This window comes from Phasianus colchicus, chromosome 2 (assembly GCF_987193195.1).
Source record: "Phasianus colchicus chromosome 2, bPhaCol1.hap1.1, whole genome shotgun sequence".
In the NCBI taxonomy this organism is placed as follows: Eukaryota; Metazoa; Chordata; class Aves; order Galliformes; family Phasianidae; genus Phasianus; species Phasianus colchicus.
In genome coordinates, this window is record NC_143437.1 from 67,601,877 (window position 1) to 67,614,240 (window position 12,364).

Here is a 12,364-nt window from a genome sequence, read left to right on the forward strand (position 1 = left end):
TGGGCCATAGAAGGTGGCATACAATGAAAGCATGTTACTTCAACCAACCTTGCTTCAGCTTATCTGTCATCTTCTGGCTAAAACCAGTGAGCAGGGAGTGCTAATGCTGATCTACTGAGCAATTCCCTCTGAGGAGGTGAGGGCCTCTAACAAGAGAGCTGTGCTGGATGCTGCAGGCAAGGGACAATGTGCATGGAGCCATCTCCTGGCACCTCTCCATGGTGGAGGTGTGGGAGCGACACTGAGCACTTCACAGTGCTCCTGCATCTTCTGGGTTAGATCAATGAGTAAGCAGCACTTCAGCCTGTAGGTTGCTTGCAAGGATGGCGCTGAGGGTTCTGTAGTAAAGTAGATGCTATCTTTGAGATCTTTGCAAAGAAGTTAAACACTATTTTCTGTGTTCAGGAGGTTTTCTAAATACAACTAAACCCCAGATACATTGCATTTAGAAGAGCAACAGCTACTTTTATGGATAGGAGCTCTACTAATTAATATCATCAATGAGACTGTATTTTAACAATGGGCACTGTAAAAATGAGAGGTGTTCAGGACTCTTTTGGGATCCTGCCATCACAGTAGGTCAAACTTTTCTTTTTCTTCATTTGGCAAAGTGCCGAGCTGACAGTTCTGACACAATTACATCATTTTAGAGGAACTTGAAAATAATTGTTTTCTATTGCAGTACTGAAGCACTCCAGATGTAGATTGCAGAAGAAGTGTGAGATACACTAAGTACAGCTGCATGGTGTTTGCCTACTCTGGCCCAATTACAAGTAGAAAATACTTTGTTTTAGTGACTTATTCTGTCTAACAAGAGCTGGAGGTACATTTCTCCTTCCTAGGAGAAATCCAGTTAATTCAAAACATAATTTGTATGATGGCATAGTAGATAATGAGAATTACATGATAGTGTCTGAAGTTTAATTTTATAATGTATGTGGCCTCTTGAGACTGAGAGCAAAGAAGTGTAGCATCTTTCTTTCTTTAATTTTGTCCTTTATGAAATGTAGCTTCTTGTTGTGTATTTAGCTGTATCCCTGCTGTTTTTCTTGCTATTCTGATGTGACAGTGTGCCATTCATATGCTGACCGTCTCTTTAGTAAGATTGCAGAATGGTTTAAGTCAGTTATTAGTCTTAATTGTACCTTTTGTCCATCTTCCTTCCATCACCAACTGCAATTTGACCAAAACCAAAATTTGAATGACATTTCCTGGAGGTAAGACAAATACTTTAATCTACTCTGCAACTAAGCCTCAAATGTCAAGCTTACTTTCTTTTAACGGTAGGGCATAGGGATGTTAGTAATGACATTTTCATTGCTGGGAATATCTTAAATTTAGAAAAGTGAAAGGATGTCTTCTCACTTTTTTTTTTTTTTCCTTTTCGAGGCAGAAAGGTTGTGGTTCTTATGTTAAATATGCCTTTAACACAATTGTTATAAAACTTCTCAGTAGCATAAAATGGACTCATTTCTTGTTCAGCACTGAGTTGTTTGAGCTTTGCTAGATATTTTTTGTCTTTTACTTCAGATAAAAATAACTTAGCAAAATTCACCTTTCCCCTTTGAGATCCTAAGTTCATGTTTATCCAAGAATGTATTTTCAGCTTGCTTCATTTGGATGACCCTATGGGAAAATTAAAAGGATCTTTTGACCTGACAAGGCTGACCTTATTTACTACTGAAGATGTATAACGAATATAATGATTCGACAGCTCTCATTACCACTTCCCTCACTGTAAAACTGCATGCAGACCTGCAGCCGTCCCATTGCAGTATGTTCTGCTTGGTTGTTCTTGATTGGATCTTCACAGTGGGTCATTAGATCTGTGTAAAATGAGGGAAAATAAAAATTCAGTGTTTTAACTTTTCATCTTTTTTTGCAGTGGCAGTTCTACCTATAAAGTGTAGGCTTTGGTTGCGAACAGAACTTAAAGATTAGGGCTGCCACTTTTGTTGCAAGTAGTATATAGATGTTGTGGTTGAAGACATTGCATTAATGGCTTAAGCTAATGTTCTGGACTGTAAAATGGAGTAGGAAGGGGCAGTGCAATAAATTTTTTGCAGCTTTGTACTAAATCCCATATCAGAACTCAAAATTCTGTGACTAAAGGACACCGTTCCTGCTTCCCATCTGCCTCTCCTACATCTAGTTCTAATTTGGAAGTAAAAGTGTATGCCCTTAGTGAGTGCAGTGATTATATTTGCCTAACATGGCCCTCCTTCATGATCACAGTGTCTGTTTTTAACAGAAAACATTGTGCTGGATCTCTAATTCCTATTTTTAGAAGACTGAAGGCTTCTGAAATGTTTGCTAGCTCACATAATACTTTTGCACTTTCAAAAATCTTCTGTCTTAATATCCGAGATCATTTAACAAATACTTGAGTGTGCTGGATCTTGTATGTTATTTGGCAGACTATTTTTGAAAGTATTATGGATTTCCATGGGAAACTGTAGTGTTCTTTTTTTTCTCACCTTCAAATTATCCAGCTGATGCTAGATGTGTGTTGCCAAACCTCATTTTTAGTATCAGAATGAGACTGTTACATAAGATAATACTTTTTCAAAGATATTCTTTTGGTGGCTGTTAGGTATTTTTGAAATTTTCAATTGAATTGTTTCAAAATTGGGTAGAATTAGTATTTAAAACAGTTGTGAAAAATAAATCTCTTTGTAGCAAGTACTCATTGTACCAGATAGTGAATTAATCAGTGTTAACAGGCATAGACTAATACGGAACAGAAACTTATTTTCCTGCAAAGCATAGGCTATATGCAGTGAGCTGTACCCATTCTTCATTCATGTTTGATCACCAGTCCTGCTTTGAGGAGTTGTGTTTTGGGATTCTGCACGTGTTCATCAACTGGAATGCTATAGGTATATGTTGCAAGTAATGGATTTGCTTATAAATTTTGCCACAGAAGGTAAATCAAATGAATTACGAGTCATGCTAACCACCTTTTAGTAGGGCAGCTGTTGGAGCTCTTACTTTTTTTTTTTTTTTTTTTTTTAATATGTTTCTTTTGCAAGACGAAAGGGAATGATAAAATATGGAATCTGAGTAAAAAGCATCTGTGAAAAGAATAGGTGAATGTGAATGTGTCGGAGTGGGGGAAAGCATAGCTGGAAAGAAGGCCAATGCTACTTGTTTATTCCATTTGTTCTTTAAATACCTGGCTTTTCCAGAGAGATTTAAAAGTAGCAGATGTGAAGAGAGATTTTAATTTACTATAATTTTTCAGCTTTTTTTTTTTTTTTTTTTTACACTGTGTCACAGTAAGAAATGTTAGGTAGTCAGTGGCATGCTCTATTGACCCATTTGCAGACTCTCTCCAAAAATACAGAAGACATATATAAACAGACCAATAAAAGATACCTTGTCGTGTCCAGCAAGCAGGAATACATCTGTTTAAAGCTTGTACGAACCATATGCAAGATGTTTTGCAAGATATTGCTGTAGTTAGAGAGATTCATAACTGTATTGGATTTTACTTAAAATAGACATTCCTCAACTATATAATGCAAAACTTTTAAATGGCAGAACTATTTGAGAATATTTCTCTGTGTTTATATGAGTTATTTGGCCATTGATAATTGAGCTATAAAGCTCAGTATAAAAGTGGTTCAGACATCTTGATCATTTTGTGAGACACCAGATGGCTAAGAAAGAGCTGCCATCATATTGATTAAAATAAAGCTTCCCTTGATGTGGTCTGTATCTGACTTCTACTCTTTCCTGTTTTTGCATATGATTTCGTGCACTTCTAAGAAACAATTTTCATTCATGTTTCTCTGAACGTGTTTTCAGCTGAACTGCATATTACCATTTTCTCTGGTGTGACGAATCAAACCGCTTTTGCACTGGGGACACTTGTTACTGTAACTACAAAGACCTGCCCCTCTATGACTGCGAGCTCATGTTCTGACAGTTCTACCTTTCCTGTTGCCTGGGATGATTGTTTCAGGCTTACTGTAAATTACAGAAATAGTTTAACAGAAAAAATCTCTCAACTATCCAATTTCTTTCTCACAAGTCAGTAACTGACCTTGACGTTAATAAAAGTGGGAGCACCCTCAGCTGTTCTTAATTTCCCTCTCCCAGTTACTGCTTTGAAAAATTAGTTTTTTAAACGCTGATTCTTGAAGTTTTTAAAATATGAGTGTAAATTGTCAAAACATGTTCGCAAGAAAAGCAAACCTGCTGTTAGACCCTTGAGGACCATTTTTCTTGAACATATCTGGAGTAGAAGTGGGGATCAACAAAGGTGCTTCAGATATTTTCATGTACTCCCATGCCAGCGCTCCTCAAAGTGTATCAGGACCTGGAATTGACTGCTTCTTTCAGGGACGGCAAGGGATTCAGCTGTCTTCACCCGGCCTCTGCTGCACACAAACAGCATGAGAGTTGATGGGGATCCATTTCTTGAGGGCATAACTTTGTAATGAGGTCGCTCTGTAGGCATCAGATGTCTGAGCACTGTCCACTACAGCTAGAATTAATAAAGATAATAAACATCATCATTACTTCAGATTTCACAACATCTTGAAACCAGAACTAGTTTCATTTCTTCCTTGATGTTTTATAGTCGTGCTTAGCTCTTAACATAGGTAGCTGTGTAGGACTACAGTGTTGTTGGCAGACAGTTGTGTAGCATGACATTTATCTTTGGGAAAAAATGCCATTTTGTTTGTAGGAAAATTTTGCTGAAGAATGGTTGCGTTTGCCTCTATTCTCTTAACAAGCAGAAGCTTTAGAAGTATGTGGTCACAAGTGTGTGTGACTAAAATTAGCTATATTTTGGCTTGCAAACTTATATGCTGAGTCCCATCCATATGAACATAATTCATTTTTAGACCTTGCTTCTGTAACCCAGGGATTCACAACACTTAAGACTTCAGTACTACATTTTCTAATGTCTCAGATTCTCATCATTTTTTGGAAGTTACATGTCCGTTGTAGATGTATGAAGCTTTACATTGTTCTCATCTAGTGGACAGGAGCTTCTTGTGCAATCACTTCCAAACACTGTAGAATCAGTTTCCACATGTGTATCAAGTTGGAAGGACTGGTTAAGCTGCTTCAGTTCCTGCATTATAAAGTCTGCATTTCTCTTACTCTTCAAGGGCTCAGGCAAACTAAAATGTTCAACTTGTGAATGTTCTGAAAGATGTTTTAACTTCATAAACTGTTTAAAGATACCTTAAGAATATTTTTGTCTTGGTTGGATTTAAAGAAATTATTATAAAAATCATTGCCAGTTGCCAGTATCATCCAGCAAATTTTAGTAAATCCTGTTCTTTCTCTGAGCAGACTGGTTGTTAAGCAAAAGATTGTGTTGCATCTTCCAAGAGCTTCTGGATTTTGAATTTAAAATAAATGGATCTTTATCTGATTGGGGGGGTGGAGGGAGGGACCTATAACTTGATACATAGGAAACTACTTGAATTAAATGCTCATTTTGACATTTTGCCAGCGATGGGAATTTGCACATGCTCTGTGCTGAGTCAAGATATTAAAACAAAATTGCAACAGTAAAATGAAACACGAGGATAATTCAGGCTTGACTTCGTAAGTTATCAAATACATAATAGCAAACATGTGGTTTCTCTGATCTTCACATTCCTTGTATAAGTTAATCGTATGTCTGAAAGCAATGGAATTTTGATACAGCACTGTGTTATTTGGCATTGCAGAATTCTCCTACTTTTTCCATTAGTCTCAAATTATCCTCTCCCTTGTAACACAGCACTTCTGGGTGATATCCATAAGGGAGAAAAATTAGTGCTGAATGAATGGATTCTATTTCATTTGTTACCAATTTCATGACAGATAATACCTTGTGAGAAAACTATAGGGTCATGCAGAATTGCTACATACTCATTGCTAAGTAACTTAATTGACATCACTTTGTAGGAAAATGTTTGTTATGCTGGAGATTTTTGTATTACTGTTTTGAAGACTATTTCGTTTAGTGTATGCTATAGGTTTGACTGAACTGAGAAATTACCAACTTTTTAACATGTGTATGCCTGATTTTTTTTCTGGAGTTTCTCTTGTTTTAGGTTTTTGTAACAAAACAATCTGCTTATTTGTGTGGTTTTGGTTTTTTTTTTTTCTATTTGGAGAAAACCTACAGATGTAACAGTAATGTGTATGTCTGAGAAAGTTTACATGTTGCATCTAGCTTTGGAAACTTATTAGTAAAATAGTGAAATACCAACACAAATGAACTTATGTTTGGGGAAGAGAAGGTGGGATTCATGTTAATTAAAACACATCTCCGTTCTGTAGAAAGTAATTCAAATTAATGTTTTAGATATAGAGGATCTGGGGAAATGTTAAACATCTTTGACTATAGTGTCAAGGTGATAAAGTTCACTAGAGGACATCACTGCAATCTCTGTCAGTCCTCTGGAAAAATTAATACCTTTTCTAAAACATGGCTTTATTTATTTATTTTGAAATGCTTTCAGTCTTTCCTGGGGAGGTAGAGGTCCTTCATCACTCCCCTTCATCTTTCTATTGCAGTTCTATATGCTTTTCTAACACTTTCTCCAGTGTTGTGGGATGAGTTTTTTTGTTTGGTTGGTTTTGTTTTTATTTTTCTTAACTGCAAAGAAGAAACGATAGTGACTTCTGGGGTGGCATCCTGTTTGTTTGGGATTGCTGGTTCTTAGTTACTGGCAAGAGGCTGAGATACAGACATAGTTTGCTTTCTGCTTTCTTTTTTTCTCCCCAGTACCGCAGAGGGAGTATAACTGACTGTTAATGTTCAGGGTAATAATAAGAAAAGGATCTATGTGGAATCTGTTGACAACTCCACATACTTTGTTTGTTGTTCTTTTTGAGCAGAAAATAAAAAAGTTGTTTGTTGAAGTTTCAGGCATATTTATTCTGGTATTTTTCTCTACCTATCCCCAGAAGAACATATTTTAGCACCTTGGCATCCAGAGTTTTGTTACTTACCACATGTTGCATTTTCCTCTGCCACAATGCTAACTTCCATGAGCTGACACTGTTGCAGTTTTGGTGTTTTCATTTTCACCTTTCTTTCATTTGCAGAACTGTCTTACAGATGACATCAGAATATCTACGTGGAAGGAACAGGTTTTCCTGTCACATAGTGCCTTGCTGGCGAAGAGCTGCCAGGCTGCAATGGAACTAGCAAAGCATAGCACTGAGATTCAGGACATGGCATTTCGGTATGGAAAGCACATGTCCATGAGTCATAAGGTACACCTTTTTCTTTCAGTCTGTGATTCTAAAATTGGAAAAACTTGAAAGATTTGTTGGTCTTGACCTCTGTTCTGTAACACCACTATGTCACAGACCTTTGTCAGCAGCTTAATGGTACTGAGAGACTTGACCACTGCTTGGTATAATGTTTGCAGAAACTGCTGATATGAACAGTGCTTATGAACTGGCAAAAATCGTGCTTTCTGGCTGTGTGGTTTATTTCATTCAAGGCTCTGTTAGAAGTCCCTCTAGTTCGTCTGTCTGTAGCAGCTTAAAGTGCTCATGTGTTTTTCTTGAAGCTACAGTCCCAGCATCAGGAATTGCTGGAAGCAGGTGTTGGGTGCCAAGCTGCCTCCATGCAGATGTTTGTGCCAATGAGTTCAGCTTCCTGCAGCAGCACATGAGATTGAGACAGGAGCTGCAGTGGCTCAAGTACCTGCACGTGTTCCCTTCTGGTTAATCTGCTGTGGAGTTAGCTTCCAAAGGGAGTAATGATGCACAGCAAGGGAGGTAACCAGATGAGGACAGCAGCAGCATAAACTTCTGCAGCAGTAGGATTTCCCAGAAAAAGTCTGACCCTCCCTCATGCGAGAGTGAGACAGTCACTGCAAAATGTCTGTGCAGGTTTAAGATTTCTATTTGTCCTCTGTGGGAACTCACTGGCCTTACACAGAGGCGTATCTCCGGCAATTCAGTTCAAATCAGGAGTGCATCCACTTAGTCAACGTATGTTTGAGTTAAAGTATTCCAGTGTACATAAGCTGCATTTTCTTCACTGAAAACTGGACAGAAATATTTTCTTCAATCATTGGAAGTCTTTCAGTCCACAGTCTTTGTACAGCTAGAGCTAGTACAAAGCAAAATACGGTAGGGAAATTCAGATCTTCAGCACTCTTGTTTTGCCTCACATAACCGCTCCATCTGTATTGCAGTACTTGTAAATGAAGATGTTACTTGAGACAGGCAAACAGACCTCCCATCCGCTTCTACTCAGTTGGTTTATGTGGTTTCTAGTTCCTCCAGGAAAAGGAAGTGGTTTTCAAAAGCAGGACGTCATTGACATACAAATATTGCTATGTGCTATTACTAGGTACTACTCTGAGAGTAAACTACATCTAGTTCAGATTATAGCTTTAATATATTTAGTGTAGGCTTTAATATTAATTCTTTCTCTACTGACTGATAAGGCTGTGTATAAAGGATTACATGATTTTCATAGAAGGCAATTAGCTGCGTAGTATTTCCTTTGTCAGAAAACAGGTCGTAGTACATCAACTTCTTCAGTTACTGGAAGTAGATAGAATGCATTGCCCTTAACAGACGAAAAACTGATCTTCCCAACAAAGACTAAATCATTCTTTCTTTTATGGTGTTTTCCACTTCTTTCCATTCAGCAATTCCTTACCTGACTGTCCCATCACTTGCCCAGCTCTGCAAGCTGTCCTTTACCTACTTATTTGGAGATATTCTACATAGTTGTCTTTATCACAGCTTTCTGCCACTGCAGTGCTTCTTCTTCCTTTCCCTCCCCCAGTCTTGAAGTACATAAGCGTCAAAGCAGAAAATGGCAAGTAGCCATAGAACTGGGATACGGGCTTTGAATTGGTAGATGTGAATGTATAGTCTGCTTCTGGAAGTTGAAAAAAAGTGTTCTTCTCTTTCAGCTACATTCAGACCTTCAGCCATTTGTTAAAGAAAGTTCTAGTGATACCATGGCCTTCAGTTTGAATTGTGCTCCTGCAGTCCTTCATCAGGAATTCCTTGGAAGGGATGCATGGATTAAACAGATCAGAGAGGTAAATTAAAACATTGTTTAGAACTGCCTACTTCTGTCATTTGCATCTCTCTTCCCGTCTATGCTTTCAACCTACAGAGAAACTCAGAAACTGACTTCAGATGAGATAATGCAAAGGTTATTACCTCTACTCTCCAACACCTAAAACCTCTCTCTTTCATTATTTCAAGAGGGTGAAATCAGAGGAGCTGACAAATGAGCTCTTTAAGACTTCTGTGTGTCAGTGTAACAAGCAGATTCACTTCCATGGAGCATATGTCCCTTACTATTTGTGCAAAGTCCCGTATCTTATCTTAAACCTACTTTCAGTGGCAGTGTAAAGCCACCAGAGTGGTCAGAAGGTAAGTACACATTTTCTTCAGCTAACTTTTCTCTGGGTTCTATGATTTTCAACGGAGGGAAAAGACCTGGGAGACATGGCTTCCTGACCACTACAAAGTTTTTGAGAGGTCTAGCTGGTTGATGTCCTCATGCTCAGTTCTCTTCATTCAATTATCTTTCCTCTAACACATAAGGAAGGATATAAAGTAAGATGGCTGTGTAGCATATATCTGTTTTACATTACCATGTAGAACTGTGGCGTTCAGGCCTATGAATACTTCCTGTGTGCTGAAATACAAATAGATAACTGTACAGGAGAGCAGGGAGGAGAAAGAGGGGAAGACACAAAAAATTATGACCAGAATTAAGTATTCTGTTGTGTTTCTGTATCAGAGAGACATGTTTTGCCTGTCTAAACAGCTGTGATGTGTACTGTTCAGAAATTCCTGATGTTGTTACACTGATTCTTCAAGAGAAAGTCTGCTGCCTTTGATAGTAAGCTAGCTCCCTGCAAATATATTCTTTTAAGATGCTTGTTGATGGCTTCTTTCCTTCTTGGTTTGAAAGCAGAAGTCAGCATCACAGGATGTAAAGTTTGAGCTTCTGCCCAATTCTCCATTTATGGTGGCCATGTTGCAGTGGTACTGTGTGTGTGTGTGAGTCTTGAACCAAAACAAGCTTTATGTCAATTTGAAATTAGAGGATGATACTTCATAATGTATGATGAGAAATTTCAAATTCTGCAGTCTCAACACGAGGCTCAGATGTGAGTTGAATATAAATGGATTTAGATGATTGCAGTTGGAGAATAATGGTATTACCACAGCGCACTTTATAAAGGCTTTGAAACCATTTCCCATCTGCAGAATCTAGAGGAGGTTGCAGGATTCCAGGAGTGCCGTCTGTCTCCTTGCTAATTCTTATACCAAAAATGGGTATGATAGAAACAATGAAGCAGTTTTTGCTGAAGGGGAAAAAAGTGACATGCTCTGCATAGAAGTATTGTACTTACTATTATTTTAGCTAAATGCAAAGTATGTGGCCAGGACTTACAGCCTGTCGTTCGTGTCTCAATCGAGGATGCCTGAAATGCTGTGGAGCCCAGGACTCTTTGTCGTTGTTTCACCAGAGTTCTCTTGTCACAAGTCCAGAAACAGGTGCTGTTGCTACGGTAGCTTTAGAATAGAGACAGCCATATGCACCTTCTTGCTGCTGAGCTGGAGACCGTTTAAAAACCCTCTTGTTTCTTTATTTGGAAAGAGCAAAACACACCAGATCACCACATGTAGAAGGCTGCATCAGCACTGTGAATGTATGTATTTTGAGAAGATTAGCTTCAGATTTGGAAGTTCAGAAACTGCCTTAAAAGAAAATTGGGATGCATACAGAGGGAAGCTGTGTCACAAGAGAGAAAAAAAGTTGTAAATGTATGTATATATGTGTGTGTGTCCATGCATACACAGATACGTACATGAATGAATGATCATCCACAAAGGCCAGAGACCTATTCTCACTGATTTTACCACCAAGCCCCTCCAACTTTTTATATTTAAAAGTAAAATGGCCAATGAATGGTCAGCTGTCTTATTTGAAAAGCAATATGGGCGAGTAGAGTCCTGAAATGTGTTTATTTTGGGGGAGTTTTTTTTTCTTTTTTTCAATAAACTTAAATCCAGCCCTGAATGGTTTCCAGAAAACACCATTGTAAATAAATGCTTGAATGCTGACCTCTAGACAAAAGTGTTGAAATAGCTGCTAAATGCAGTCCTGCTGAGATTTTGAAAAGCCTTGTATTCTTAAAATTAAAAAAAAATCCCTTACAAATAGGTCTAGAACTCATCTTAGCCCACAACATTTTTAATTCAATAAGAGAATAAGTTAGAAACAATCTCACTTAGGCCAAAGTAATCCTTGTACCTTTTACCATGTCTTTCTGAGCCTTCTCTGAAAAATCACAACTAGAAGAAAAGCATTTCTGAAATGCTTTGTAGATGATTTATCAGATGCTTTGTTAAGTATTGTGAAGCGTAGGTTTTAAGAACGTACATAAGAGGGTCATCTCATCTGAGAAAGAAAAGTCAATCTTCAAAACCACTAGTTCTGAAAACCTGCTTCAAAAGCTTTGTCATAAACTGTCTGCTTGTGGTCTGCTTATCTGATCCATTTTGAGTCATTTCATGGGGGACTCAGGGATCTTTCTTCCTGGCAAGGTGAGCTGAATTTACACCACCTGATTATTGATGAAGAATGTCCTAATATTATTGTCCCTCACTACTGGCACGTGGTATTCTGAAGGAAGGCTGAGCTGAGTTACTTGTTCGTATCTTTAGCATGCTGGTACACAGATCCTTTTCTTTGAGGTCCAGAACCTTAGCACTCCCAAGAGCCTTGGCACAGCCAAGCAGTGAGATCTGGTAAAAGTTACCCAAATTTGGCAAGAAGGCATGCCTTTTGCAAGTCAGTGTTTACACCTATGAGGAAGCTAAACCAGATGCAGAAATCTTACATAAAAGAAGAAAGTCTCTGTGTCTGAAATCAGGGTCAGTAAAAGTCAAAGAGCAAACTGTGAGGATAAAAGGAAAAAAGGGCAAATGTGCTATTCTAAAAAGAAAGCTTAGGAAACATTAGCTAAGGCTGCTGCTTGGAGAAATGTAACTGCTGTTGGCTTGAGTGTTTGAGGGCAGAGAATAAGAAAATACTCCTGCTGCTTGCAACGTCTTATGTTTAGGAGAGGGCATGCTGAACACGCCTCTTCTGATATTACTAAGACTAAAAAACCTGATTCTGTGCAACAGAACTATGTTGGATAAGCTGTAATACCTTCAGTTGTATTTTTTCTGCATCAGATTCCTAAAGAAAGTCAATTCTATTTAAAGTAGTAGGTCTTCTAATTGCATCTTATACTCCTGGTGCTCTAGTCTATAGTAGGTAGTGTCTTATATAAAATCTCTCTTTCTCTTTAAGGCACAAGGAAAAGGAAATTTGATGGACTACAAGAAGGTCAGTAAA

The 12,364-nt window shown here is 38.1% G+C and overlaps 1 protein-coding gene and 1 long non-coding RNA gene across 5 annotated transcripts in view; one reads left to right on the forward strand and one right to left on the reverse strand.

Annotated features, from left to right (window-relative positions):
- The window catches only part of PDSS2 (decaprenyl diphosphate synthase subunit 2), a 113,883-nt gene that overhangs the window by 89,463 nt on the left and 12,056 nt on the right, over nucleotides 1-12,364 (forward strand). For all 3 annotated transcript variants that reach the window (XR_016464419.1, XM_090135917.1, XM_031611106.2), the window contains exons 5-7: nucleotides 7,066-7,236; nucleotides 8,904-9,035; nucleotides 12,320-12,355. Coding sequence is in view for 2 of the 3 variants with exons in the window: in XM_090135917.1 (XP_089992043.1) it covers nucleotides 7,066-7,236; nucleotides 8,904-9,035; nucleotides 12,320-12,355 (339 nt within the window). In the remaining variant the exon portion in view is untranslated. The remainder of the gene's footprint in view (nucleotides 1-7,065; nucleotides 7,237-8,903; nucleotides 9,036-12,319; nucleotides 12,356-12,364) is intronic.
- On the reverse strand, nucleotides 28-10,667 carry LOC149919086 (uncharacterized). 2 transcript variants are annotated; one of them, XR_016464420.1, is made up of 3 exons: nucleotides 10,409-10,667; nucleotides 4,201-4,492; nucleotides 28-1,826 (listed from the first exon to the last, which is right to left on the reverse strand). It is a non-coding gene; the product is annotated as an uncharacterized LOC149919086 (long non-coding RNA). The 2 variants fall into 2 exon arrangements; XR_016464421.1 differs by lacking the exon at nucleotides 10,409-10,667 and adding an exon at nucleotides 6,970-7,044.